At 35.9% G+C, this 18,305-nt stretch overlaps 1 protein-coding gene across 6 annotated transcripts in view; it reads left to right on the forward strand.

Annotated features, from left to right (window-relative positions):
- Window positions 1–18,305, forward strand: part of NAALADL2 (N-acetylated alpha-linked acidic dipeptidase like 2) — a 1,170,852-nt gene that overhangs the window by 951,806 nt on the left and 200,741 nt on the right. For all 6 annotated transcript variants that reach the window (XM_072961150.1, XM_072961146.1, XM_072961152.1 and 3 more), the window contains one exon: window positions 12,717–12,863. In XM_072961150.1, coding sequence (XP_072817251.1) covers window positions 12,717–12,863 — 147 coding nt within the window. The remainder of the gene's footprint in view (window positions 1–12,716; window positions 12,864–18,305) is intronic.

Here is an 18,305-nt window from a genome sequence, read left to right on the forward strand (position 1 = left end):
TCTCTTGCTTGCGAAAGTTTGGGAAACACTAAGTTACATGTAATGGAAAAAGAAGCTAAATAGTACAGAATGATTATAAAAATTTGATGTGAGCAACTGGTGAATGTTGGGACCATTTTTGGAAATAAGGAAGCCTGCTGATTTGAGAGGAGAAATCAAAATTTTTTCTTTGATTTATTAAAAATTTAATTATAGTAAGATATACATAATATTTATCATCTTAATTATTTTTAGTGTATAGTTCAATGATTATAAGTACATTCACATTGTTGTGCAACCAATCTCCAGGACTTTTCACTCTGCAAAACTGAAACTCTGTACCCAGTAAAGAGCAACCCAGTTTCCACCTCCGCCTAGTGCCTGGCAACCCCTGTTCTATTTCCTGTCTGTGAATTTGGCTACTCTAGATACTTCATTGTATTAACCTGGTTGGGCTGCTATAACAAAACGCCATAAACTAGGAGGTTTAAACAACAGACATTTACTTCTCACAATTCTGGACGCTGTGAAGTCCAAGGTCAAGGTGCTGGTTCCTGGTGAGAGCTCTCTTCCTATCTTGCAGTCTGTCACCTTCTTGCTGTGTCCTCAGTATGACAGAGGAAGTTCTGGTGCCTCTTCCTCTTCTCTGAAGGTCACCAGCCCTATCATATTAGGGCCGCAACCTCATGACCCCATTTAACCTTTGTCACTTCCTTACAGGCCGTGTCTCCAAATACAGTCACATTTGGTATTGGGGCTTCAACATATGAATTTGGGGGGGGACACAGTCTAGTCTACAGCACTCATGTAACTGGACTCATACAGTCTTTGTCGTTTTGTGACTGGCTCATTTCATTTAGCACAATGTAGAATGTACTCTTTGATGAGTTAAGTTTGAAGTAGCTGTTTCACGTACAAGTGTGAGATCAAGGTGGTAGATGGCAGAAGGGCATGCTAAATGGTCATTTGTGCACTTTTCATGTCTATCTGCAAAATGTCAAGTTCAGTACAAAATTTCATATCAAAGTAGTCTCATTCCAAAGTGCTTTGAGTTCCAGATGTGGGGAAGAGGGAATTTCCAACGTAAATTTTGAAAGCTGACTTCTTTGGAATCTCAGCACTGGGGTTAAAGAATTAAGAATTAAGTATTATATTTTTAAAGTATGTTTTTCTTGTGTTTTCCTATCACAGATTTATCTTGATCCAATTTATATTTTAATTTAAAAAGTCATAAGCTTATATATATTATATCTAGAATAACAGTTTCTATGATTACATAGCATAGTGTTAAGGATTATTCTTTAAGAAAATAACAGTTTTGTTAAGGAAAAGTTTAAGAAAAATAAAAGAATGCTTAAAATTTACTTGAATGCAGAATGAAAAAAATATGTAATGAAACCCTATTTCTCAGGTGTAGATAATCATTTTTTTACATAGCCTTATCCCAAGTAAAAAAGCCTTATATTGTATAAAATATCAAAAGGGGAATATATTTTTACAGTATTTCATATTTGTATAACATTTAACAAATTCTCTGTTAATGTGTTTAGCAGGAAAATTTTAAACAGTAAAAATACTATCCCATCACATGAATTACCTCATAAAATCCAAAGAGATTAACTTGGGGGCAAATAGTATATAAAGAACCTTCTTTAAAACCAAAGTCCACCAAAGTTAATTAAGAAACAGTGAGTTAGAGAATCTTGAACAGACTTAGCTTTCTAAATATGAGTATTCCACATCTGAGAAGGCAGGAGAAATTACAGTTTCAAGAGATTTGTTAGGAAGACATTGCCAAAAATATAGGAGGTATGTGGGCTGTGTGGGTGTGCGAGATGTGTGGGTGTATGTGTTGGTTGCATTAGTAGTGATTATAATTCATAATGCTGATAGTTATGCACTAAGTACTTATGATGGAGTAGATACAATGTTTTAATTGACTCCTCTTAGCAGCCTTATATTGTACACAATTCTCTTTTTACATCTGAGAAATTCAAGGCTTTAGGAAGTTAAGTAATTGCCCTAAGGTCATACTGCTAGAAAGACACGTCAATGTTTTTTAAGGCAGAATGCAAAATTGTCTGTCTCATCTGTGGTTTATTTGTGGGTCTTGCTTTGATTGTTCTTTAACATTTATCTCAAGCACCTACTCAGCACAATGTGCTTGGTGGTATCAGTACACAGTTACTGATTTCTACAAGAACCTAATGGGATACATAGTTTACTTGAAAGCCAGTTTTACCCAGTAAGGAATTAAGAAAGCAAATGCTTTCCAGTATAGTTGTGACTCAGAATTACCTAAAGTCAATCTCAAACTTCCTGCAGCATCTTTGGCCTTCTGAGTCCAATCATTTTCAGGTCCAAACCTAGGCTAAGCCAGATGGTGTTTGTGTAGCTCCTTTCTTCTCTTCTCCTTATGAATCCCTCCCATGGGCAAAAGTTATCTGACTGGATGGACTTCAGTTTTCCAAACTTTTATAGTACCCATTTTATTGTGCTGATCAATATTACTAGGTCAGTAGAAAGATAGACAAAACTGTATCCTCAAAAATCATGTTGGAGAGGCAGAAAATATACAAAAGAGAGTTAAGTTAAAACAGCTTATATAAATGCAAGACTTCCTGGTACATCCTGACCAAAATAATGGACCTAGGTTTGGTGCAAAGAAACTTAGCATGTGGGGATTGGCACTGGGGCGAGAGTCATGGGGGGTGTCTGTGTATCCTATGCACAGTGCTTCGTAGGTATAGTGGTGGCTACAAAGCTCCGGTGAATTCATTCTAGCAAAACTATCCCTAGTCCAGCAGTTGTGTAGGCCCAAGGCTTGGAGGTTATGCCATGATGCTGTCATCTGTCAGGGTCAGACACAGTACTGCTGCTGGTGTCATTTCCTCTGCCTGATTTCTCACACTCAGCACCTAACTTGCTTGAAATGGTAATATGTGATGGTTTGCCATCCACATCTTTTTGCCGTCTTGTGTGCCAAGTCTGCATTTTTCAGCTTTTTCTCCCTGTGTCTTCCTAAAATTAAATGAATTACTTCTAAAAAAAAAAAATCCCTGAGAGCACCCTCCGTATTTACAACTGCCCAGTAACCTTGGTCAGAGAGGTCAGAGAGGACAGGCTGTCTACTGAATGATGCTAAATATATGCAAAGTGACTCCAGTTGTTTCCTTGCTTTTAGTTTTTTTGAAATGCTTGATTTTTGTTTTGAAAGGGAAGTTGCCAAACTGTTTCATCTACAGAAGATTTTGTTTAAATATTTCATTAAAAATATTTGGAGCCTCAGACAGTTAATGTTGAATTGAAAATCAGTTAGGTTTTTCAGTTAATTTTTTTTAACGCCTGGCAGCTGGAATATATCACTAAAATGCTGACACTGTATTATTTAAAATAGCATTGCCCGTGAGGCTAAGAGAAGCTATTTAAGACAAACCTCAAGAAGGCTGGTGAAATAATAGCTGAAGTTACGTTATGTCAGCCAATTCCTCAGCATGGAACAGCGATGTGAAGCAGAATTGTTATCCTTCACTGAGACGTAAAAATCTATATCTTGATCCTTTCGGTCAATAAAGGTCCTAGAGGAATTGCGCCCACGGGGAGTGTGCTTTCATCCAGTGCTTTGGCCAAAGGTCAATTTGGATGCTTCTGCTTTACCTTTTCACTATGCTCACTGTTTCATTTAGATATACTCAGAGTATAGCTTTGGAAGGGCTTTGGGGTTGTTATTCTGTATATAGTTTGCATTTTATGAAGAAATGGGTTTAGCTATTGGACTGACCAACAGGAAACCTGTTACAGAAATGGCCAAAGGATCTATGGAGTCTTTTTACCTGGTAAATTATTTTTAAGTCACTAGGTCTCTTAAACTGAAAGGTAATTTTAATTTACTCGATTAGTCAGCAGCCTGCCAGCTCCTTATGTGCAAACTGAACTCCTTCCTTATGCCCTTAGTGAAGCTGGAGGGAAAAATCACTGGACCAGGGGTGGAGATAGTTGGGGAGGGGGCAGGGAGGCAACAGGGTAACAGAGTTAGAAATCCCTGCCTGCCATTCCAGTTGCTATCCTTACATCTCTAGAAGATAACAAAGCTTTTAGTCTGTAAAAGAGAGTAATACCTGTTTCACCCACCTCATAGGGTTGTACTATCATCTAATATGATGTCTGCTTGTAAATGATGAAACCTTATGGAACTGTATTCTTGTAGTAAGTGAGGTGGTCCATCCTTAGCATATTTTGATGGTAATTTGATACTTGTCTAGACAATATAAACACACACAAAGCATGTAAACAAGAATAGTGCCTAAGGAAATCATAATTCTTAAATGAATGGAGTTTTGTTTTCAGGTTTCCTCACTGTCTTTTTGCTAGCTCTTTCTCTCCCTGTGTCCTCCTGGTTATTTGAGATGCCTACTTCAGTGACCTTTATCTGAACAAGGGTCTCATACTGTTGTATCCATTCCCAAATCCTCTCTAAGAGAACCTGTTCTTCCCTCATAAATTAAGTGGCAGTTCCTTTCATGGGTCCCCTCCCCAATGCTTCTTCATACATTTCTTTTTTTTTAATTGAAGTACAGTCAGTTACAATGTGTCAATTTCTGTTGTACAGCACAATGTCCCAGTCCTGCATATACATGCATATATTCATTTTCATTTTCTTTTTCATTAAAGGTATTACAAGATATTGAATACAGTTTCCTGGGCTATATATTTCTGATGATCCTAAATTGACCTTTTTCTAATAAATGGTTATCAGCAATACAACTCAAATACCTCGTCTTTCTACTTGTGGTCAGTTTGTAAAATGTTAACATTTCTGAAGCTGGCAGATACCTGTTAGATTCTTTCTTTCCTACAATCCAACAAAAGCTGTTTTTGAATTGATACTATTCCTTGCAGTCAAGGATACTTCAGAATTGAGAGCATAGAACTTACAGTTCAGAGGGGACTGAAATGTTATATTGGGGGTAGGGGAAATGGGACTCAATCATAGATTGAAAATTCAAAAGTAATAAACAGACAATTAAAGTCTTTCTCCTAAGCTTGCTTCTCCCAGTAGTACCTCTTCTGGGAGACAAATGCCATTTGCATATATAGTCCCTCAGTATCTTCAGGGATACGTTCCAGGACAACTCCCTCACCTCTGCCCCATACCAAAGACTGAGGATGCTCAAGTCCCTAACATAAAATAGCATAATGCATCCACAGATACACAGGAATAGCTATATTAGAGCATATGTGTATGCTTTTCTTATTTTACTTACTTTTTAACACAAAATACAATATCTTAGAGAATCTTCCTGTAGATTTTTAATGTAAAAATGTATCTCAGAATTTGTTCTTCTCCAATTGCATAAATACCTTCATTGTTCTTTTTAAAGACTGCATTTTTTTAATACAGTAAAAAGGCATTTATAATTTTTTTCTGTGAAGTGACAGGTTCATATTCATTGACTCCTTTTTATCAACGTGTCAGTCTTTGTCCGTTATATTACACAGAAACTAACCATTTGTCTGTGGAATGAATTTAACTAATTTTCTCCTAGATTTTCATTTATTTTTCTTTATGTTAATTTTGTAATGAAGAAAAGTTATGATTTTATGTAGTTGGACTAATCAATCCTTTTTGTCTTCTGAGTTTGTTGTCACACTCAAAAACGTCTTTCCCACTCTAAGATTATTAAAATTATCTTTCATTGTCTCCACTATACTTTCACAATTTAGATTTTTACATTTAAAAGACAGCTTCATCTGGAATGAATTATGGTATAAGATACCATTGAGTAGATACTATTTTATTACATTAGTTGAGATTTTTATTTAAACCCAACAGAGTGGTTGAATTGTGAATATTTTTAAAGTTTTACAATAATCCACCTGTTTCTATTTTTACAAAAAAACTTTAAGTGGAGAGAAATAAAAAAATAGGTCTTCTGCCATCATGTACCTCTTGGTCAGGGATCTGAAGTTGGTCAGGGAAGTGGAAGGAGAAAAGTAGAGTTAGGGGTTAGGGAGGATGTAAGTTAGAAATTACAGTTAAAATAAGGGTAAATGTCTTTATTCTCCTCCATTTTCACCTTTGCAGAGTGACCTTTAGAGCAGCCATAAGTTCATAAATATATTTTAACTATTAATTTGAAGTTTTTCAAATTAAAGTTATATTTCTCCACAAAGAAAAACAAGATTAAATTTTAAAAAATTAACCGAATGATGATAAGAATCAGAGTGTGGTTTTCAGTTTGGTAAAACTACTTGTATACACCAGAGGAATAGTCATTCTTCACCATTTAAAGCTGAAAATACTTTAACACCCTATAAGTAGGTTATTATACCTTTGGAGAAACCTGGAGATACTGGAGATTTTGAAAGTTCCGTTTTATGGGTTGAAATAAAATAAAGTAAGATAAAAGCTGTATTTCCCTCCCTACTCAATTTAATCTTTTAAAAAGGCATTGCAAGATTTTATTGATTTTTTTTAAATGTTTACCATTTTGAAAGTGTATTTTATGTGTAAGGAACTCAGTATCAGGTGCCGATGTTGAGAATCACGTAAGTTTCTAGTTTAAAATATTACAGAAAGTCAGGAAACATAACTTCCTATTTCTTCTTAAAGATTAAGAAGAGATCTACAATTCATTGTTGAGAATTAGGTATTGGATAGCAACTTGGCATATTTGGCATAAAAATACAAGCTAAATAAATGAAGAACATATGATACACGCACAGTAACTAAGCATTGAAGAGGTGCCACAGATACAGTTTGTTACAACTATATCCAGTAATCTGACTTAAAACAACAACAACCAAAACCCAGAATCTCAGAAATAACAAGTTTAAAATTAGGATGTTGCATTAATGTGGTTTCTGTACTGGATATATAAGCATGGTGGAGAGGAAAAAAACATTGCACTTGGAGTGGAAAGACCTGGAATCAAATCCTAGTTCTGTTGATTTGGGCCCTCCATTTTCCAGTTTGTAAAACAAAATTGTTTTGCTAGGAGAGATGCCTGCTGTGGACCACTTTGGCAGGCTGGTAAATCCTCTATAGACCCATTCTTAGAAGTAATGTTTTAAAATGCTTAAATTAAAATACACAGGATTATAAAAGAAACCAATTACATCAAACTGCAGTTAACTAAATATTAAAACACACACATTTGCATATTAGTAATGTGTAAGCTTTTTAAAATTAAGCACATTACATATTGAATTTCAGCAAAGTATCTCAAAACTTTCATCTTTTCAAATTGGTGTTGAATTTATCACAACTACTGAAATGTGTTAGGAAAATGCCTGATGTCATTTGGTCACAAAGCCACAGATACTGCTAATTCTATTGGGCTTATGACCTCTCCACATTTGAATAAATTGTTAAGTTTCAGTTAGAATTGAGTGAAAATAAAAATGCAAATTTTTGGGGGGGTCCACTAGGTTCATGGATCTCTTAAATTCTTTCAGTGAAGCTCAGCACAATTATCTTTGGACTTTAGAAGTTTCGTTTCTTTCTGGTTTCAAAATGGAGTCATTTCTCTGTGATTCCTCACCTCTTTACATGTTGGCATTGCCTGGGATCAGGTTTACAAATTTTGAAGTTAAAATGTAACAAAATTTTGTGAAACTATACCTCCAAATGATCAGTGACACAAAAGCTCTTTGCACCACCATTCAAGTTTAATTTTTACTATTTCTGATGAAAATTTCTTGTACAAAAAGATGCTCTCTCATCTAAGACTGTATTAGTCTAAATTCTCTACAGTCCCGACATCTGCAGCTGGCCAGAGGTGCTGGTGTAAATGCCAGTGCAAATGCCAGCAGGCTGGAGACCCAAGAACTGGTGTTTCAGCTGAGTACAAGGAAAGGAAAAGACCACGCCCTAGCTCAAGACAGTTAGGGAGGAGGAGTTCTCCCTTACTGGTGGGAAGGTCTGCCTTTTGTTCTATTCAGATCTTAAATTAAGTCCCACCCATATTAGGGCAGGCAATCTGCTTTAATCAGTTTACCAATTCAAATGAAAATCTCATCCAAGAACACCCCCCAAGACATACCCAGAATAATGAAGTATCTGGGCACCTCATGGGTTAGTCAAGATGACACATAATATTAGCCACCTCAGTGCCCACAATGAAAAATCATTTTCTTGTTTGTTTGTTTGACTGAAGTGTAGTCAGTTACAATGTATCAATTTCTAGTGTACAGGATAATGTCTCAGTCATGCATATACATACATATGTCCTGTAACTGAAGTTACAAAATAACAGTGGAATGAAAAGACAGTGACTTAATTTTATTATAATATGTAGAATATGGTACTTTCATTTTGAATGGTATACTTTTCTTGCTGTTCGAGTAAGTAACCACCTTAGATTTCTCATGTATGTAGAATGATTATGTATGCAGGCAAAAGCAGAGTGTGGGATAAATAAAATTAATTGTTAAACAGATTTTTAAATACTTTAGAAACCTGTCATTGCGTCTTGGTATTGCTATTCAATTAATGCAAATGCTGACTTAATCTCTTAATATTTCACTTACATAATAATTTGCTGTGAGGTTTTGTCTTTTAGCTTACAAGTATACTCTGCAGCTTGAGGACTGAGATGCTAATTTCATCCCAGGTCTTCAACAGATGAGGAGTAGGAAATTAAACAAGTGACATAACTGTGGTCTTTGCCTGAACTTGTTTAATTGAGAAACTGGAGCAAAAATGTTCCACACTTAGTGTTACTAGAAAAATTTGAACTCCTTAGATGAAATACTCCGTTTGAATTTACTCAGCCTTGTAAATACATTTTAAAAAGTGATTGACCTGCACAAATTTGTTACCAACCTTCGCTTTCCCATGGTGGCTATCTTCTAGAGAAATGAAGGAAATAACTTCTCTTTCCACTTCCCTCTCAGATATTCGTGCTTAACAGAGGCTGAGTAGACCAGCATCTGTTACCTGGGGTGGAGCTATTACCGTCCAATGAAGTGCTGTGTGGGAAACAATTACATGAAATCAGAATGCAGATTTAGGATCACTTAAGGTCTGCAAATTTGGCCTAGATTTTAAAGTAATGAATAATGAAAAGATTTAGAGGATAGAGTTCCTGTGCCAGGAATGTTCTCCTCTTAAGGAAAGTCCCAAGGTGAAATGACTTGGGAAAGAGAAATCCAATCTAAAAATTGGGTTCTTTTTTAAATTTTACTCAGAAACTAGTTAGGAAAAAAAGAACAAAATAAACACAGGCTTGAGGGTACTGTGGTTCCACCCCTGACCGCTGGTTAAGTCACAGGAGAGTAGGTGGTAGAAAATGAGGTGGCCAGAGAAACGAAGAAAGAGAGACGGACAGAGGAAGGAAGAGAAGACAGAGAAAGAGAGAGACAGAGAGGAGATGTGCTGTGGGCTGGCTAGATAGGTCCTCCCCAAGAGTTACAGGGAAACCTAGTAGGCCAGGAGCAGGCCCCAGGAAGGCTCCTCAGGGAACTCTGTGTCCCGCCTGGCCCTCCAATCTTGGATTGGCTTTCTTGAAGGTTTTACCCTTGATTTGGGCATAACTCTGACATGAGGTTCAATAGCCAAGTGCTCCCAGCTACGGGGCCCAGCTCTAACTCAGGCCTCGTGACCCTACCATTCTGTACTCTGTCCTCCCTCTGTAAGTAGTCCCGGTTAGCACCACAGATGTGGTGTAACAGATCTTACCTTTCACTGTGTAATTTTAAACAATTCTAGGTAGTGCTCACCTGGTCGTGATCTTAGTTTACAACGGAGTTTGTATATGATGGAGGTGGCAATACAGACCTTCCCATTAGTCAGGTGAAGTAAAGCAAACCAGAGCAGAGGGAAGAATGCGGAAGAGTTTTAGGGTATGTGATTCTGAAGGCTGAATATTACCCTTTTGATTTGCCTGAAAAATGCAAAACATAAAAGTAATGATGCAGCTGGAAGGAATCACAGAAATGTAATGCACAGAAAATATTAAAGCTGTGCAGTGGAATTAGCCATGGCAAGAACAGGGAGACTGGAAGAGAATCTCTGCTGGCTTCGGAAAGAATGCCTGGGGCCAGTGAAAGACTGAGGTCGAACAAGAACCTTGCTTTCTGTAACTATTAGAACAAACAGAGAATGTGAGGATTGGTTGGAGTGAGACATTTCTGCCATCTTAGAAACTTGCATGTATGGGAAATAAATACTTTTTGTCAGAGGGAAGCAATCATATAACAATGGTGACTGAGTAAAAGTGGCATCAAAATTTAAAGCCACGATTATTTTTAAAAACTTCATTAGAAGTTTTTTTACAGACAACATGTTGTAAAATTTAGAATTGTCAGTTTTTGATCCATGCCATTCTTCTGTAGAGAAAAAATTTCTAAGGAGCATGGCTGATATTTAGAATGGATATAAAAATTATGTATACAAAATAAAATTAAACCAAAGCTATATATTCATTGATGTTGACTAGGATACATATGCAGTCTCAAAAATACATAGATGTTCCTGCAGTAAAGGAAAAGTAGACCACTTTAAAATAATTTTTAATTTTATTGGCTGAGCATCTGAGAGAAGACTAGATTCCATCAAAACCTCATTAATTATAAGAGTGCAAAAACCTCAGTTTCACAAATTTAAATGCTTCCTGCCACCATTCAGTACATGTGATTGAGTAAGGCAGGCTGAGTGTGAGACACAGTGATGGGACGCTGGGGGACATCTTACCTTCCCAGGGCATTCAAATGCAATTAGGAGAAAAGTCTACTCCAGTTAAACAAGTACCTTCATTACCTGGCTCTCTCAAAAATACTTGGGACATTTCTCACGATATCAAGTAGTTTCTTTGCTTTTCGTGATCTAGTACTTAGGGGTAGCTTGTCTTTGGGAAGAATCAAGACCCACCCTAAACTATCCCAGCTGATATAGAACCTCCAGGAGTCTTTAGAGTCTTTACCCCAGGAGTATATGAGGGAGTGAAAGAATATTAACTCTTTTCAGAAAATTAGGCTTTCAAAAGAAGAAAATTGGGGGGTGAAGGGGTCACCGTAAAAAGGCTTAGGTTGCTACTGGTTAGATTGTATGGTAGAACACTCTTTTTCCTTTCTTTTTCCGAAGTACTGAATTACCCAAGATATTTGTAAATGGCATTAAGCTGAAACCTTCTCTAGTTTATAAACACTCACACAGACTTTCCGTCTTAATTGATTTTAAGTTTGTGGCAAATTTCTTTCTATTAGGAGTTCAAAAAATTGGAGAAGTATCGAAATATTACTGTATGTTTGTAAGATCTAGCATTATAGTTGAAAGAAGCTAGAATCATTCACTTTCTGAGTATTAAAATGTGTCTTTCCAAATCTTCTGATACTTTGCATTTAGAAGTGTTTCTGAAGTTGTGTCATGACAAAGCAGCATGGGGCAGGCTTGAGGGTCGATGTTTTGATTCAGTGGCGGACATGGATTGCGCACACAGTTGGCGCCTGTTGTCTCCCTTCCCCCCTGATTACTGCTCTGGGGACTGGCCTTCTTCCACGTTTCACACTGAAGACCACAGCATCTCAGAAAGAGTCTAGCTTTTTGGAAGTTTTATTGCAGAAGACATTTTTAATCAGTATTAATTATAAAACTCTCTAGTTTACTGCTTTTTGATTTTTTAGTTGTGTTTTGTTTTATCTTTGTAAAGCTACTGTCATTTGTTTTGCATGCTAGACAACTCTTAGTTTAAGAAATAATAGTCTATCATATTGTATTTTCCCAGAGGTTGCACTTGGCTTTGTGGTTCTCTTTGGCCCAAGGTGTTTGGCATATACTCTTAAGACATATGGGAATATGCTTTGTAGAAGAAATGGACAACCTTTTTTCCGTGGTTTTCAAAAAAAATTTTAAGAATAGAATTAGATCCTACCAAGATGTTCTTTAAATTATGGGAAAACTTAAAAAAAAACTAAATCTTTTAAAGAATTTAACAGTCTTTTATAATATTTCAAATTAGTTATTATAGTTTATAATAAATCTATGATTGTCAATGAAAAATTAGTCAATCTAAGAAAGAAATGGAAAATTTTATTTGAGCTAAATTTGAGGACTGTAACCTGGAAGAGCATCTCAGAAGCTCTGAGAACTGTGTCAGTGGTTAGAAATCAAGGCGCAGTTTTATAAGTTTTCTGAGACAGAGCTGTACCTCAAATAATGTATTATTGACAGTTTACATAATCCAGATCTAAGCTTCATCCTAGTGGGTCATGTGACCCCTTACAAGATCAAGAAGGAATATTATATTTTAAGGAGTTGTCTTGTTGATCCCAGGAGAATGCTGCTCTTTACGGTTGAGCAGGTATTCCTGCAGATGGGGGAAGTTTGTTCGATGAATAACAGAGATACACTGCACAGTTGAGGGGGAGGAGATCAAAGGCAGAAGAAACTTTTGTTTAAATTTTTCTTGTCTTTCATAAGACATGAATTTTTTATTTCACAATGATAAAAATGCCTTTGAAGCAACATCAGGAAGCAAATCTTAATATAGGGCAGTGCTAGTCCCACTTCAAAGAGAATCACCATCGTAGAGGAATGCTGCTACACAGATTCCTGGGCTCCATCCTCAAGGGTTCCCATTTGGGAGGACACGACTGGAGCCTAAGCATTTGTATTTCAAATATGTTCATGGGTGTCATCGATGCTGCTGATTTGTGGACCACATCTTGAGTAGCATTGATTCAGGGATAACCTGAGAAGCAGAGTGTGTGCTAACAATTTAAATTATATTTTTCAGAAAAATAATTTCAACTGTTCCAGAAGAGGTCAGTGTCCAGAGACCAACATAAGCTCTGTACAGATGCAAGATGACGCCAATTATTTCATCAACCATCTTGGAGTTCCCACCGTGAGGTTTGCTTATGAAGACATCAAAGCATTAGAGGTAATTGTTTTTAAAAATACAAGACACACACACACTAAATAGCAAACACACAGAATTTTATTTTATCCTGGCTATTCGTCTTTTTTACCAAGTAGGTCACACTGTAAGAAGCTGCTTCATTTAGAAAGTTAACTCTTGTTCAGAGGCTTTGTAAGGATATTTGAATGAAAACATCAGCTCTTTTCAGTAGTCGTGAAATCAATTTAAAAAGATTTATACTGTCACTCACATTTTTGCAGCATGCTTCGCAACAAGAAATTTACAGTTGTTGGATTAACATCAAAACATAATTGTAATCTTCAGTATTCACAGAAACAGATGACAGGTGCAATAGATCCTCCTCTCCTTGCCCAAGGGAAAAAGCATTTCCCATGTGGTGTATTAATGTGAGTCTTGTGGGTTAGCTACCGAAAGTTTGTCGGTAGTTCCCGTGCCTGAAAAGGTGCTACTTTTTTGTGAGGATACGAGGCTTTTTCCCAAAGAGTATCAGAGAAGCCTGAGTCACCTTAATTAAGTGTGTTCATCCTTCTGTTGGACTTTTAGCCTTTTGTTCTTTCTCAGAATTATGTCACAGGAACTGTTTCTCTGTAGATCCGAGCTTTTTGCAATATTTTACCTTCTTTTACAAATTGTGCATGCATTATTGGGAGCTATTTAAAAGCTTCTGGGGGTGGCCTGCTTAAGGTAATCATTACTTTAACCATATTGTGGCTGGAAAAGAGAGTAAAGCCTGCTTTGTTTTTGAATTACAGATGTTCCTGAAAAGTTGTGTTGCAATTTTGTTTTTATAGGCTCGATGTCAGATATGCAGTCTCTTCATTTCTGATAGTTTTTTGCACTAGTTACCTCTGTGTTTCTCTGTAGCCCTCTACCCTCACCTCCTTTCTTACTTCCTCTGCAAACAGCTAACGATCAATAACAATTCATGGAGGGAGAAACTCTGGGTGACTTCTGTTGTAATGAGATGAATTTTTGGGTTATGCAAATACAGTCATTATGATTTCATCTGTTTTTTAAAATTGGATTTCCATATGCTCTTGATGTTGAAGAATGTGGTCCATGTGTAGAGGTATCTTCTCTTACCAAGCCCATAGATACACTGATGAAATTGATATATTAAGAAATGAACTCATTTTTAAATCTCCTGTTTGATGCCTCATAACATCTTTTTATCATCCCCTGCCTCATTTCAGCCCTTTCAGCTCCTGTCATGTAACATGTTGAATGATAGCTTTTATTCAATGCATGTCTAGTTCGTTTTGGTTGAGTTTGAATCAAGAATTTAGATACGACATAGGAATGGGACTATACTTGACTTTGGGCTCATACTTACTAGGCAGATGATTTAACTTCTTTCAGAATTATTTTACAGATGAGGAACCTTGGTTTACTTATGACTGTATAAATAAGGATTAAATGAGACTATGCATGTAAAGGCTTAGCTAACAGTAGGTGTGGAGTCAGACCTCCAGCAACCACAGCTGTCATCATAGTCATTCTTGTCTGATTTACCTATTAGTGGAGATGTCTAAACTTTCTTAGATAAGAAGATATTAGTGGGAGGGAGGAGCTTGTTCATTGTTAAGAAAAGCAAAGTTCTAAGGCTGAGGAGGTGGGATTTGATGAGGATCAGTTGGAAGGTGGGCAGTGTTAATGGGAGAAGGTTGGGAGGAAGATTCCAGTCAGTTTCCCAGAAGTTGCTGCTGTCGCTGTGAAACTCCTCGGGCTCAGGGCTGCCCCGAGAACTGCCTTAGTCTGAAGAAGCTACTCAGGTTTTCAGATTATACCAGAACGTCCAACTCCCATCATCAAAATCATTTTCTACTGTATTTGTCCCCAAAAACATAATTAAAAGAAAATCATCTATGCTTTATAACAAATGACCTTGTTTACATTGCTTTAGTGTGGAAAATTTTTTAAATGGATTTGTCCCTTAAAAAATCTTAACGCTTGAGATGAGATAATTTTGTGTGGTGAACTCTCCGAAGCACAGATTGATAATAACCCTTTGCTTTCTGTGTTAACCTATACTGGATATTTGTATACAGTTATTAAGAGGAATTAGAAACACTGAGTCTTTATCCATGATATAAAGGCTATTTATTCTCTGTCAACTAGTAAAGCAGGTGAGGAAATTAGAGCTTTTTTCATGAATTTGCAATTAAACTTAAAATATATTTTATATATATTATGCATATAATATATAATATAATACTTACCACTTATTGAGTACTTGCTTTGCTAAGTATTTTTATATTAACAAATATTTTAAAGTACCTCATCTCATTTAATATTTACCGTATCCCTATGAGTCACCTACTACTATTCACAATTTTTTTCTTTTTTTGGCTGAGGATGAAATGGCTCTTAAAATCAAATAGTTTAATCCAAGCTTATGAAACTGATGACTGTCCAAGACAACTTGTCATTAGACCTCTTTTAACAGCAAGCCCACGTTCTTGACTATTACACCAAAGTCTGCGAATTGGAATCCCAAGGGCAAGATCTTGTCCACACATACCTTTTGTTTGTTCTGTGCTTTATTGAAAACTGGGGTTTCTGGATGCACTGGATTCTTTTTCCCCAAGGAAACTTGACTGAATTGTGATTTACAATTACGATATTAAGAAGAAAATGTCTTCAACACACCTTGCAATCAAAAATTAGGAAATGAATGATCGACCTGAAGGGCCACATGTTTGACCAGACTTGTGTCCACTATATTAGCTGCTGGGCTGCTGGAGAAACTGAGTTCACTATCTTTGCCGTCATTTTGAGTAAAAAAGTTAAAGTTGGTAATTCTACAGTCCCTTTCACTTTAAAAATTGTGTATGTATTCTAAGCTAAATTATACTCATGTGTTTGAAGAAATTATCTATTTAAAATTTATTTAGGTGACTATAATGCAAATCTTAGTATATCTGACAGTTTTTTTAATCCAGCAAAATTGATTATGAAACTCTTATATTCAGTTTCAGCAAGTGAATAATGATAATAAGAGAAAAATTACCTGTAGGAAAAGAAACTAGTGCCACAGACACCACTTTTTATGGACATATGAAACACTATTCTAAAATTATTTTTTTGATGAACATGGCATTTTATAATATCTATTCCTGGAATTTTGTCCACATTCCCCCCAGTAACCTTCCCTGTAGTTTCTCTGGGTGCTAATATATTACATAAGGTTGTTTGACACACCTCTCATCTTTAGCAATTCTTGGCATCTATACTCTAATTTTCTAATAATTAAATTTCACAAATTTATGGGTTTGCCAAATGTTAGAATTATTCCTTCTCATAAGCTATCACCTTGTTAATTGAAACGTCTCTAGTTGTAAGCTTCATTTAAATAAGGTTTTCAATTTGTAAACATTGTTGCGCCTGTTAGGAGAAGCATTCTGAGCAGATTAAATACAATGCAGAGATTGCTGAAAAGAAAATGAAAAGACAGATGCCTTCTGATTAAGAGTGCAATATTTATGACAAGCTGGTGGTCCAATGCACATTTCTTCTGTCACTTAACAGCTGTTTCACATAATTTTTGTTCCAGATCAGTATATTTACTCTCCATAGGGCATGTCAGAGGGTCTGGCTTTCTTAGTATATCAAGAGATCAAACCATGCCCTGTCAAGCTTTATACCACAATTTGAAGCTTCAGTTCCTCACTCTGTTTAACCTCATATTTTTTGCTCTTCTGCTCAAAATATTCTATTTTAAACCCAATTTACCTCTATAATGGAGCATTTAACATTTAGATGATAATGAGATAAAGGAGTATTATAGCTTTTATATAGCAGGGGGTTTTGCATAATTTGTTTCAATATCATCTGGTAATTCAGTGAATGAAAACCAGGTAGCTTAAGTGTTTTGAAACTCTTATTAATTCTTTTTAAGTTAGATGACTTTGATATCAGTTCTGATTAAACTGATACACAGTAGTATGAGTGTGTGTGTGTGTGTGAACTTTAACATTAAGGTAATTTTTTTTATTGAAGTATAGTTGATTTACAAAATTGGGTTAGTTTCAGGTGTACAGCAAAGTAATTCAGATATTTATAGATTTTTTCAGATTCTTTTTCAGTATAGGTAATTACAAGATACTGAATATAGTTCCCCGTGCTATACAGTAGGTCCTTGTTTATTTTATATGTAGTAGTGTGTATAACATTAAGCTAATTTTATGGGATAAAAGATTTGTACAATACAGATACAATACACATAGACACATTTTGGAGCAAAGTAACTCAGAGTTTACACGTGGATTCTTTGTTTTGTTGTTCTAAGTAGAAGAAAATTTAAACTAGAGATCATTCTGTCATTACATTTCTTTGCGGGGAACTTAGTCACTGTCATTGTTATGTTAACAGATAATAACAGTTCAAAAGTCAATTAAAAGCTCTTGACTTAAGGAACCAAATAATTATGTGTAACTGTGCTTAAATTGGACTGATGCTTTGCGGTATCTAATAGAATCTGTTTCATACTGATAACTGCAAAACTAAGAAATGCGATTTTACCTTTTCTACTTCAAAATTTGCCAGCTGGAAGCAGGAGAGGGGTTCTGCAGCATTCTCTCCAGTGTATTCTTCATCTTTGTAAGTGACTTTAGTAAAAAGAAAAGCTCAGATCACAGTAAGTGGTATGATTATTTTCAAATCAGACCTGCTTTCATTTAGAGTAAATGTTTTCAAACATTTTGTTCTAAAAACCCATTTGCCCTCTAGAGGTATTGAACACTCCAAAGAAAAGAACTTTTTGTTTATGTTTAAATATTTACCATATTAGAATTTAAAACTGAAGAAATATAACATTTATTAATTTAACATATCAATAATACATTTGTTACATATTAATATAAGTGACTTATTTTTACAGAAGGTCATTATATTTCCCAAGGCAAAAACACATAAATAAGGCGAGGGGCGCCGTTTTACATTTTGCGAATCTCTTTAATGTAACTGAATACTAGACATCTGGATTCTCATATCTATTTCTGCATTTGTTCTGTTGTAATAGGTTGTTTTGGTGGAAATACGTGAATGAAATCTGGTCTAATAGTCTTTTCATATAATCATGGACATTTTTCTTTGGTAATACACTAAAATATGACAAGCATAGTTTCCTAAAGGTGAGTTTCAATGTGGAATCTGAAAGCATATTAATTTTGTACCTGGACACTTGTGAATGTAGAGTGAAAATGAAGGTGAAGAGGGCATGTGGTGTCACTATTACTATGAAAACAGATTTGGTGTCAGGGACCCTTGCGGATCTCTGGATCACATTTGGAGAGGTGCTATTTGGAGAAATGGCCTTGGTTAAACCATTCTGCAGTAGGTTCCCTGTATGCACACAAAGAACCTGCAGATAAGGAAGGCCAACTGGATTTATTATGCCATTTTATGTAAAGGGCTTGATCATCCACACATTTCGCTGTCCAT

This window comes from Vicugna pacos, chromosome 1 (assembly GCF_048564905.1).
Source record: "Vicugna pacos chromosome 1, VicPac4, whole genome shotgun sequence".
In the NCBI taxonomy this organism is placed as follows: Eukaryota; Metazoa; Chordata; class Mammalia; order Artiodactyla; family Camelidae; genus Vicugna; species Vicugna pacos.